Source organism: Adelges cooleyi, unplaced genomic scaffold, assembly GCF_023614345.1.
Source record: "Adelges cooleyi isolate 19-005CV unplaced genomic scaffold, UGA_ACOO_1.1 ACOO_flye_CR_arks_rails_tigmint_CR_PRNA_574, whole genome shotgun sequence".
Classification (NCBI taxonomy): Eukaryota; Metazoa; Arthropoda; class Insecta; order Hemiptera; family Adelgidae; genus Adelges; species Adelges cooleyi.
In genome coordinates, this window is record NW_026096268.1 from 13,783,265 (window position 1) to 13,794,584 (window position 11,320).

General features: G+C 28.8%; 3 protein-coding genes across 6 annotated transcripts in view; 2 read left to right on the forward strand and 1 right to left on the reverse strand.

Annotated features, from left to right (window-relative positions):
• The window catches only part of LOC126843453 (TNF receptor-associated factor 6), an 81,949-nt gene extending 73,597 nt beyond the window's left edge, over positions 1 to 8,352 (forward strand). For 2 of the 4 annotated variants that reach the window (XM_050581005.1, XM_050581006.1), the window contains exons 2-7: positions 6,227 to 6,361; positions 6,655 to 6,841; positions 6,924 to 7,040; positions 7,111 to 7,241; positions 7,458 to 7,757; positions 7,844 to 8,352. In XM_050581005.1, coding sequence (XP_050436962.1) covers positions 6,243 to 6,361; positions 6,655 to 6,841; positions 6,924 to 7,040; positions 7,111 to 7,241; positions 7,458 to 7,757; positions 7,844 to 8,198 — 1,209 coding nt within the window. In that variant the 5' untranslated portion in view covers positions 6,227 to 6,242 and the 3' untranslated portion in view covers positions 8,199 to 8,352. Of the gene's footprint in view, positions 1 to 5,296; positions 5,623 to 6,226; positions 6,362 to 6,654; positions 6,842 to 6,923; positions 7,041 to 7,110; positions 7,242 to 7,457; positions 7,758 to 7,843 lie in introns of those variants that run through there. The other 2 variants (XM_050581003.1, XM_050581004.1) reach the window with 2 other exon arrangements.
• On the forward strand, positions 79 to 4,296 carry LOC126843442 (paraplegin-like). The gene is made up of 11 exons (XM_050580990.1): positions 79 to 359; positions 535 to 735; positions 828 to 965; positions 1,046 to 1,279; positions 1,771 to 2,087; positions 2,149 to 2,365; positions 2,447 to 2,606; positions 2,673 to 2,983; positions 3,495 to 3,614; positions 3,689 to 3,874; positions 4,056 to 4,296. Exons 1-11 carry the CDS (start codon positions 204 to 206, stop codon positions 4,203 to 4,205), a joined length of 2,190 nt encoding a protein of 729 aa, XP_050436947.1. The 5' UTR covers positions 79 to 203; the 3' UTR covers positions 4,206 to 4,296.
• Positions 8,207 to 11,202, reverse strand: LOC126843452 (phosphatidylinositol N-acetylglucosaminyltransferase subunit A). The gene is made up of 11 exons (XM_050581002.1): positions 10,963 to 11,202; positions 10,307 to 10,463; positions 10,067 to 10,246; positions 9,895 to 10,013; positions 9,708 to 9,823; positions 9,547 to 9,638; positions 9,238 to 9,443; positions 8,921 to 9,006; positions 8,668 to 8,851; positions 8,493 to 8,583; positions 8,207 to 8,416 (listed from the first exon to the last, which is right to left on the reverse strand). The coding sequence occupies exons 1-11, from the start codon at positions 10,986 to 10,988 to the stop codon at positions 8,336 to 8,338; spliced, it is 1,338 nt and encodes a 445-aa protein (XP_050436959.1). The 5' UTR covers positions 10,989 to 11,202; the 3' UTR covers positions 8,207 to 8,335.
• Positions 11,203 to 11,320: the final 118 nt, after the last annotated feature.

An 11,320-nucleotide genomic window follows, 5' to 3' on the forward strand; every position in this document is an offset into this window, starting at 1 on the left:
ACGGTCTAAGATGTACCCAATCTAACTAATGATAAAATACATGTTTCAACTTTCAATCAGTCAGTACTTGATATTGAGTTGATAGCTGCAGCTGTTGACACTTGCCTTATTTAGTTTAATATTTATTATTTTTAAATATTGTAATTTGCATGTGAAAATGATCAATTGGTATTAAATACAATTTTCACATTTATTTCGAAATAATGGGATTAAGTTTGATAAATGTAATATCAAGATACAGTTTACGGAATGTCAGACCAAAAGGGTTTCACAGTTATTATGGAAAAACAAATGAAATTAAATGCGTTAGGTCTATGAGTAGTTTTATGCGAAAATCACCAATAGATACATTTAAGAAAGTAAGACATACATTTAATTAAGAATTGTTGTTCATAAAAGTATGTTGTATAAGATATTAATACTAAAACATTAATATTTTACAAACCTTTAAGGCTGACATAATTTTGTAGGGAATAATGTTGCACAATATTGCATATAATTTCAATGATTAATACCTAGTATTTTTATTTTTAGCTAAATATAATAAAAAAAGAAATTGGTGCTGCAAATAAAATTTTTAGCAGGTATAACCATTTTAACAAAAATGACAAAGATGGAAAAAAACCTGATGACCCGATGAATCCTATAATGATGAAAGTTATCATGGGAGTCCTTTCAACTTATATTATGCTATATTGCCTTAGTTTATTACTGCCTAATCCTTCGAATCCTGAGGTAATTATTTATATCTTATTATAGATTTCATATATTATCACTTATCAATATTTCTTGTTCATTTGTTAATTCTTGCCTTGATGTATGTACAGGATATGCGGTATATATCATGGAATGAATTTGTCCACTTAATGTTAGCAAAAGGTGAAGTAGAGGAAATAATAGCTCATCCTGATTTGGATATTGTTACTATTCGATTACACGAAGGAGCTGTAATTAAAGGACGCAAAGTAAATTTATTCTTATTCTTATTACATATATTTATTATTTATAATTGATTGTTAAACTAATAGTAATTATGTTTATGTAGATAGACCAAAGAACCTTTCATATGAATATAGCTGATTTAGATAGATTTGAACAAAAATTAAGAGATGCTGAAAACAAATTAGGAATAAAACCTGGGCATGGAGTTCCTGTTGTATATGATCGATCATTGAATGCTCCAGAATTTATTTTATTTGTAGTTTTGGCTGGTTTACTTGCAATGGCCTATTTTAGTCGTTCAAAAGGTGGAAAGTCTCCAATTAACTTGGATATTTTTGTAAGCGACTCTAAGCTACTTTAAACAAATTTATAATTAAAATTATGAAACAAATATACTTTACCAGGCATCTTTTTAAAAAATTTTTTTTTTTAATCGATAGTACTTTTAATGCTGGTTACGAATCTTCAAAAAATTTTTGACAGACAAAGTTAGTTTGGAAGTTATAGACATTTAAACCTCGCTCATATCGACAAACGCGGGTGCCCGCCGGCGCACATCTAAACATTATTTTTCGATTTTATCTAATCATTCTTAGACAAAAGTATTACGGCAAAAAAAAGGACCATGACGGGCCGCGGAAAGTGAACCCGTTGGCAGCGCAGGTAGACATGCACGGCTGGACGCCCGCATATGTCAATATCGGTGATCTTCAAATGTCTATAACATCCAAACTAAGTTTGTCCAGCAAAATAGTACTATTGATTGAAAAAAATATATATAAAATTAACGCTTCATTGAATTTTTTTTTTTTACTTATTCATATTTAGTCTCAAATTAAGAGAGCAAAGTATACATTAGTTGACCCGTTAATTGGTCAAGGTAAAGGAGTTCGATTTAAGGATGTTGCTGGTCTTAAAGAAGCTAAACAAGAAGTAATGGAGTTTGTTGATTACTTAAAGCGTCCAGAACACTATAAGAATTTAGGTGCAAAGGTTCCTAAAGGAGCTTTACTTTTAGGACCACCAGGTTGTGGTAAAACAATGCTCGCTAAAGCCGTAGCCACTGAATCTAACGTTCCGTTTTTGTCTATGAATGGTTCTGAATTTATTGAAATGATTGGAGGACTTGGAGCTGCTCGAGTACGGTAAGAATGATTCAAACTGTATAATTTGATTGAAACTAAAAAAAGTATTTAATTATTTCAGAGACTTGTTTAAAGAAGGAAGAAAAAGATCTCCATGCATTATTTATATAGACGAAATTGATGCTATAGGTCGTAAAAGGTCATCTAGAGGTCCATCGGGAGGAGGCGATGAGAGTGAACAAACATTAAATCAATTGTTAGTTGAAATGGATGGGATAGGCTCAAAAGAAGGTGTTTTGATGTTAGCTTCAACAAACCGAGCAGATATACTAGATAAGGTAAATTACCTATTACTTTGCTTATGGTGGTATAAATGAAAGTTAAATATAAATATATAAATTGATGATATCATAATATAGGCCCTCCTGAGACCTGGACGTTTTGACCGTCATATTCTCATAGATCTTCCTACATTGGAAGAACGTAAAGAGATATTTGAACAACACCTCAAAATTAAATTAGATAAAGATCCAAAGAGTTACTCAGAGAAAATGGCTCATTTAACTCCTGGTTTTAGTGGTAATTTGGAAAAATTATTTATTGTAAACAATATGTGAAATTTAGATATGGAAAATTTTGTTTAAGGTGCCGACATTGCTAATGTTTGTAATGAAGCAGCATTGCATGCTGCAAGAAATAATCAGAAGGTAGTAGTCGAAAATGATTTAGACTATGCAGTTGAACGAGTAGTTGGAGGTGCTGAAAAAAGATCTCATGCTATTTCTCCAAATGAAAAAGAAATAGTTGCCTACCATGAAGCAGGTCATGCTCTTATCGGGTGGCTGTTGCCAACTACTGATGCTTTACTTAAAGTTACTATTGTTCCAAGAACAAACGCCACCTTAGGATTTGCTCAGTACACACCAACAGAGAGATATTTGCTATCAAAACAAGTTGTAAGTAATTGGCATGTTCATACTTAAATTTTCCATCTTAAAGAATATCCAATAAGAAGTCCTAACTATAACTTGGTGCGATGAAAGATTTCTTTGAGGGTTATTCTAAAAACTTAAGCACACTTTTTTAAAATTGGAAAATAGTATAAAAGAATGTTGACAAAAAAACAAATGAATGATCTCTTAATTTTAAGCAGAGTTATAACTTCCTAACTGCTGCCCCCCTCTTAATAGGCTATGCAATAATTTTTTTATAATTTCTGAACTAGTATTTTATCTAATTCATGTAAGTCTCGTTTTATTTACCGAATAAATCTTTCAGAAAATAATCTAATAAATAAGTGATGTGATGATTTCTTAATTATTAAAGTTACATATTAATAGCAATAAAAATAATTGGATAGGTATAAATAAAAGAAGATAATGATTAATTTTTTCTCTTAACCATACAAATGAAGTTGACCAAAAGAAGAAGAAATTTACACATAATTTGTATTGTTATCTTATTTAGTTATTTGAAAAAATGTGCGTGGGACTTGGTGGCAGAGTGGCTGAGTCTATAGTATTTAACAGTATAACAACAGGAGCACAAAATGATTTAGATAAAGTTACCAAAATTGCTAATGCTCAAGTAAAACTTGTTTATTTAAATACATAGAATCATGCTATTGTGTATATTTTTACAGTTTATATTTTTTTTTGTAGATACGGCAGTACGGAATGAATAGTAATGTTGGCTTGTTGTCATTCCCGGAAATTACAAAAGATAGTCGTCGACCGTATAGCAATAAATTAGCAGCACTTATGGAAACTGAAGTGTCCCAATTAGTAGCCAAAGCTTATTTTAAAACAGAAAGTTTACTTAAAGAAAATTACGACAAACTTAAATTGGTATTTCATTTTTACTTTTTAAATTTGTTATTTCCATTTTATATTGATGTAAAAGTGGCAAACACATACAGATTTATAATGTTTGTCATAAAATTAATCAATATTTTGAAACATTTTATTTAGTTATATTCAAGCTTACCTTTAAATGCTTATTTAATGAAGTTTTAAAATTTATTTTCAGATTGCCGAAGAATTATTACGTAAAGAATCATTAAATTATGATGAAATGGTAAAACTTATTGGACCACCTAATGGAGAAAAACGCATTGTAGAATTATATGAATTTAACGCTCCAGTTAATACTAATAATATAAATTCTAAAAAGAAATAAATACACTAAATTATCTTAGTTGCTAGTCTTTAAATTGTTTGTGTTAAATTTCTAATGTTTAATATAATTTATAAAATGCTTTCCTTGCCTATGTAGTACTTTATTTGTACTAAGTTTATTATACTTATATTAAGTTATTTTTAAAGGTAATCAGTATTTTATATCACTGTCAACAGAATGGAGGTGAAAATATGTAGAATTTTATTTTTCAATGTATATAAATTAATTTTTTATTTTAACATTATATTTATATCATATATAATTTTAGCTCACTAAAAGACGACTGGGAAATTTGGGCTAAATTATTGAACTTAAAGTATTCATGACAACATAAAAAACAATATAAATTTCCAATGTATTAAATATTAATAGTGTAAAGTAACCTAGTATGTAAGAAGATGGTTGGTTTTATTTTCAAGATATGCATATGTATTTTTTCTGAAGTATGAAATTTTGAATAATTTTATACCAAATGTTTTGAAAATGGTATTATTCCTTTCCATTGCCAAAAAGTATATAATGCTATGCTCGATAGACTATGTTAAATGTCTTAAGAATTATATCCAAAGTCCACCGATTTGAGTTCAATCAGAATGAACTAAAATAAACGACAGCTATCATTCGGCAGACGGCCTAAGAAGATCTATTTTGTTAACACACTATATTTTGTTTTTTTACTATAACACAAACGATATATTTTTTTTTTAATGGAAAAAACTGTACAACAGCCTCTTTCTAAAACCAGGGCGAGGGCAACATGACAAAACTACCCCTGTTATTAGAATGAGATATTTTATAGTCCGTCTTGAGGTGTGAAATAATTTTAACAGCCACAGTCCATCTGTAAAGTGTGAACAATGACAACAACTAGTATGTAAGAGTTCAGACAGATAGCATCTAGTATATGTGAATTATGAAATATACCTAATACCTTTCAACTATTGTTATTTTATTTTGGTAGCGAATTTATTATCACATGTGTCAGATAGGCGATAGCCAATCAAAACTAGATTTGATACGGATTCCCTAACAACACAGAATGCTAACAACAATAACAGAATTCTGTGGTTATATCATTGAATAGATATATACTCACATTTGACTGATATTATATAAGATTGTAAATATTATTATAATTATAATATCAATAATCTTAAAAACATTGACCGCCGCAGTTCGTAGAATGTCGACGTGTTGGTCCGGGTGCGTGTCACGAAGGACTGTATTCCTGAATACTATTAATTATTATACTATAATATTGTTGTAAATTCTATTAAAATTATTTGTTTATTAACAATTGCTTTAATTTTGATGTCATGTAAATTATTCGACTTGATCGTTTACTTTATGTCGCGAGATTCGGATATTACTAAATTTAAAAACATTTTACTTTAAAAAGAAAAACAAACAAGTATTAGTGAGTGTTTTTAAACGATTAATACTTATTGTCGAATTAAAAAAAAAAAAACTGTATTATTAATTTTTAAATGCCTTAAAACATTGAATTCCTTCGTTATAGGCAACTGTACAAAATATTAACATATTTTGACAAATCCTAACATTTTTAAATTAAAAAAATATATTGTTAATTTTTTTTACATTAGTTTGATCTAACTATTTAATTTCCAAAAACCAATCCATCTCTAATTAATGTATATTTTTTTTATATGTAAATTTTTATATATTTTTATTTTATTGGCGAGAATATTTAAAGATCTTCCTTAACATTTGTTTATAGTACTTAAAATTTTTTTAATGCTTTCTAACTGTTAAAATATAGACTATTTTATTTATGATCTGCAAATCATTTATGCAACTAACCTGTAAACACATTTTGGCCAAAAATGTACTTACATTTTTAATTTGTAGGTAGGAGCTACTTAATATTAATAATGTTTTTAATTATTTCTAAAATTAGGTATAAAAATCGATAAGTGTAGCTTTCAGTTTAATAAGGCTGAGCTATGAAATTTGAACTTTGTTTTTTTTTAAACGTTCCTTAAACATGTTTTTTTTTTTAGTTTTAGATATTTAAAAATGCAATCTGCAATAGATAGTCGTTTTCAATGTTCTATATGTCTCAACTGCTTGAAAGATCCTGTGCTTACGAGATGTGGACATCGTTTTTGTTCAGAATGCATACACGCGTGGTTAAAGTAAGTTATAATTAATTTTTTATGACTCTACATAAGTGCGTCTTAAACAAAGCTGAAGAAGAAAAATCATTAATAGCTTCTAACAATTAAATGATTTGTTTCAGCGGTTATTATAATTACTTAATTTAAAACACTTAGCTTGGAAGGAATTTGTGTATTGTTCACTTTTTCTAATTATATGGTCAAGACCTTTAAAATATTTGTTGTTGTCATTGTTATTAGCCAATATGACAGTTATGAATAGATATTGTATTTGTTTATAAATGTGTATTCATTATTATTATTTGTTTTAGACGCAAAAGTCAAATTTGCCCAATCGATTTTGAGTCGTTATCTAGTGACGGCTTGTTTCCGGATAACTATACGAAACGGGAAATAGACGAGCAGAAAGTGTCTTGTTCAAATGAGGGTTGTGGAATTGTAATCCCGTTATTGCAAGCCGATGATCACTTTGCCACATGTAAATTTAATAAAAACGAAGTAATATTATTTTAAAATAAAAATTAAAAAAATATTACTACAAATAATGCATAACTCATTGGTGTTGGATTGTTGAATATAGATAAACGGAGTCGACGAAAATGTTTGTCCTTTCCATATAATTGGTTGCAAGGTGATTTTAAAAAGTAAAGAAGAGATATTATGTCATTTAGAAGTAAATACTTCTAAACATTTAACTGTGAGTAGATATCATAATAAAAATACATTCTTAAAATAAATTGTACTTAAAATTATTTTTATTGTTTCAGTTGTTGTCTGAATCTCACGTTAATCTTTTAAACAAGGTAATGAAAAGAGAGCAAGTACAACATAAAGCGCTAGAAGCAACACAGTTTTGGGATGCAAACAAAGATCCAAGTTCAGAGAAAGCGTTACTTTGGTTAGTTTTTTTGCTGTGTTTACATTATTAATTATTGAGCAAAATATGTTTTATCATGAAAAATAAACCTCATGTGCAATTTAAGATAGTCATTTAATTATATGTACACACTTAATACTTGTCTGTCAAAACTAAAATGAAATATGACATCAAACTTGATAGAACAAATTCGTTCACGCTATACTTCAACTCAACTCTATTATAATATGTTTACAGCAATCTGTACGAGAGAATAGTTGTGTTAGAACAGAGTAATATTGAAAAGGACAAGGATATAAAACGTCTCAGCCAAAACAATGATGAAAAAAATAAAGATCAAGAACGTTTAAGTCATATGATCAATAATTTGAGCATGGAGTTGATGCAAATCCAAACCAACTTATCGTTAGCAACTTGCAATGGCGTTTACGTTTGGAGATTTGAAAATTTTATGGAATCTTTTAAATTAATGAAAGAAAAACCACTGAAAACTAGATATTACACACCAGGATTTTACACGTCAGCTGCCGGTTATAAGTAAATTAACTTTTTTAATTGACAATATTGCTGTATTACCTAATGAGAAATTGGTTAACATTGTATTTTTAAAATTTTTATTTTAGAGTATGCGGCCGAGTGAACATGTCAACAGACAACCAAAATCTTTCTCTTTTTATACACATGATGCGCGGAGATTATGATGATACATTAAATTGGCCATTTAATGGTCATATTACATTATCATTGATTCATCCGACTGATCCTTCACTGACCGTTTGTTTAAAAATGGAATCATCGGCCGAATCTGAAGCATTTAGAAAATGTTCATTTAGCAACAATGGTAATGAGACACCTCCTTTAAACCCAAGAGCATTTGGTTACAGTGAGTTTGTCGCTATTGACGAAGTCTTACAAAATGGATTTATTAAAGATGACTCAATTGTTATAAAAATAATTGTAGAATGCATTGAAAATTGATCTCTCTTGATTTTCTAAATTTTAATTTACCTAAAACTTTTGTGATATGTATAATTATATCCGTCCTTTTTATTTTAGACTATAATAATAACCTTAACTAATAATTACATATTTTTATTATGTTGTACAAAAAAAAATTATTTGTCACTGAAATCAGGTTGTTGGTCATTGGTAATGAAACTGTTCTTTGTATTATAATCTTTGGCTATGTCAATATCCTGAAATGAATATTGTTAATAAATAATAATAAAAACTACTATTATAATTATTTTATATGTTTAATGTAAAACTTACCGATCGGGGAATCCACCAATCTAATATTTTAAGCAATATATGCATAAATGAAACAACTAACAAAAATGGGTACACTCCAGTTGGTATATAACTATAATAATAACAACAGAATATAACGTTTAAAATTATAGACATGTTAGGTAATTTGTTAGAATTGAGAAGGAAATAAAATAACCTGCGTAACTGCTTTCCCAATGACTTAGGCGGTTCTAGTGAAACCATGTTGTATACAATCTCTGTTCGTTTGGCGATATTCATCCAGTTATACAGCGACTGTACCAATTCATGACACTTAACTGGTGACAGTCCGATATTATTGTTGACTTGGTTTATGGCAACATGTAATCCATTTAATATAGCTAAAATAAAAAAATATATCAACTTTTGTGTTTAATAATGTTTTAACAACACAATAACAGATTTCTTACATTGAACATTTGGTTCGGTTAAAATTATAAGCTCTGGCGGCAATACTTCAGGGATACCTCCGACTCTGGTGCTAACAATTTTTAACCTAAAATCAATGATCCGAAATTTATTGTGGAACTAATGCAATGTATTTGTTCCGAAGCAATTAAAATCTATTGGTTTTAGACATTTTAGTTACTCCAGGATATTGCTGGAGATGGAGTTAATAGGCATTAACTCCGGGCCCCCTTAAGTACCAATTATTGAAATGTAGATAAGTATAAAAGATTGTTGATTGATTGTAGATGATATGGTGATTGATTATAAATAACCTTACCCACAAGATGCTGCTTCTACAATAGACATACAATACGCTTCTGTCAACGAGGTGTTTAAAAATATGTGTCCATGGTTGAGAACATCGCATACTTGTGAATGCTCCAAGCTACCGAGCAGAGTTACTTGATTTTGGATGTTTAAATTCTGGCGTACATCTTCTAAAAGTTCACGTTTAGGACCATCACCACCAATTATAAATTGTATCTGCAACGAATAAAATAATTCAGCACCTATATATACATATGATTAAATCACTGAACTCGATATACTCAGTGGATTGAATGGATATGGATTAATCTGTTTTAACCTTTGGATGCTTTTGACAAATGTCAGCCATGATTTGAGCTAGTAAGTCTATTCCTTTCCGATAAACCAAACGACTAACAACAACAATTGTTACTGTAATTACAAATGTTCATGAAAAAAAATCTCACACATCAGATTAGGTTAGGTTAATATGTTTATTACTTTTATCTTTGCTTCTTAATTCTAATTTAGGAACAAATGCTGTAGTATCAACAGCATTTGGTATAACAGAAACCCTCTGATGATTAACCCGAGCTCTCAAAACTGTATTTTCTTTACTGTTAATTTTTAAAACACAAATAAAAACATCAGTTATGAAATATTTATAAGCATAATTTTGAAATTTTACCCAATGTGTGATACACAAATACAATGATTACAATCGGCTAAAGACATCTCTAAAAACTTATTGGTAATAATAGCTGATGTATCAGCAAACCCAAATAGCGAATGATCTGTAAATACAGTCTAAAAACAAATATTTATACACGTTTATTTTTCAAATTACAAATAAATTTTACTTGAATTCCTAACAAACGACCAATCATCATGGTTTCATGGGCAAGAGTAGAAAACGCTGAATGACCGTGTATAATAGTTATCTGTTCTCTGACTAATACATATCTTATTAACGGCAACGAGCAAACCATTAAAGGTAAAACACACTGATTGTAAAACGGTTTGATAGGTAAATAATACACCTAAACATAAATAACATATTAAACAATTATAGTAAATAATCAAGACCAACAATTTATTACTTTTAATCCATTTGTCATATATCGTACTCCAACCCGATCTTTGTATGAATGAGTTAAAACAATCACTTTATATCCTTTCATCAGTAGACATTGAGATAAATTAAATATATGTTCTTCAACGCCGCCCATATTAGGATAAAAAAAATCGGATGCCATGCTAAATACCCCAAAAAAATAAAATATATGAAGCTAGACTAAATTATATATAAACTGAAGGAAAACAATAATATTTGATAAGGTATATTATATCAAATAAAGTTGCAAATTAGAATTATCTTTCGAGGTAAATTTGGTAAAATCAGCGATGATATGTATGCAGAAGACTGATGAATTATAAAATAATGACAAAATAATTAGCTGAAACGTAAATTAAATTTAAAGCTATGATAACAGCTTAAGCTGGACCGCATTTAAAAGAAAATTAAGTACCCCATGCAACAAATATTCTACCAATAAAGGAGGAGGGTAGTAAATATAAACATAAGTCATACATTATTTTAGGGATGGGGAATGACGTAGAAGTGATGCCCTTGGTTGCAAAATTTTCGAATTCAGAGTCAAGTTTAAAGACTTGATGTATATATATATATATATATATATTCTATATTCTTTATATTTTACTAGTTAATAACAACCGACTTGTACTTAGTACATACCAAATTTTGTGTTTCACTTTTGCCATATTTGTTACAATCGTTTCGTATTGTTGTCTTAATATTCAGTGTTTACATATTTCCTAATCGTTATTAAATAGGATAAGATAGCTCGGGTATTTAAAACGGAATATTTCCATACGGTGATTAATATACTTAGTAATATAGTGGGTAATAACTAATCAATTGTAATTATTGACGAACATTTAATAATAATTATTCGTTTTTTTTTTTTGTCATTTCGGTTTTTGAATATTTTTTAAATATTATTTTGTTGATTGTTATCACGAATGATAACTAGACTTAAAACTTTATCTGATAAAAAAAATAGTCCTGTTATTTGTTCTTTATGGCCACACTG

Coding starts and splice junctions, on each gene's coding strand:
- LOC126843442 (XM_050580990.1), top strand. CDS start 204: ATGGGATTAAGTTTGATAAATGTAATATCAAGATACAGTTTACGGAAT. Junction 360..534: donor CAATAGATACATTTAAGAAA/GTAAGACATACA, acceptor TTTTATTTTTAG/CTAAATATAATAAAAAAAGA. Junction 1,280..1,770: donor CAATTAACTTGGATATTTTT/GTAAGCGACTCT, acceptor ATTCATATTTAG/TCTCAAATTAAGAGAGCAAA.
- LOC126843452 (XM_050581002.1), bottom strand. CDS start 10,988: ATGGCAAAAGTGAAACACAAAATTTG. Junction 9,639..9,707: donor ATTAAGAAGCAAAGATAAAA/GTAATAAACATA, acceptor TTGTAATTACAG/TAACAATTGTTGTTGTTAGT. Junction 9,444..9,546: donor TTTGTCAAAAGCATCCAAAG/GTTAAAACAGAT, acceptor TATTCGTTGCAG/ATACAATTTATAATTGGTGG.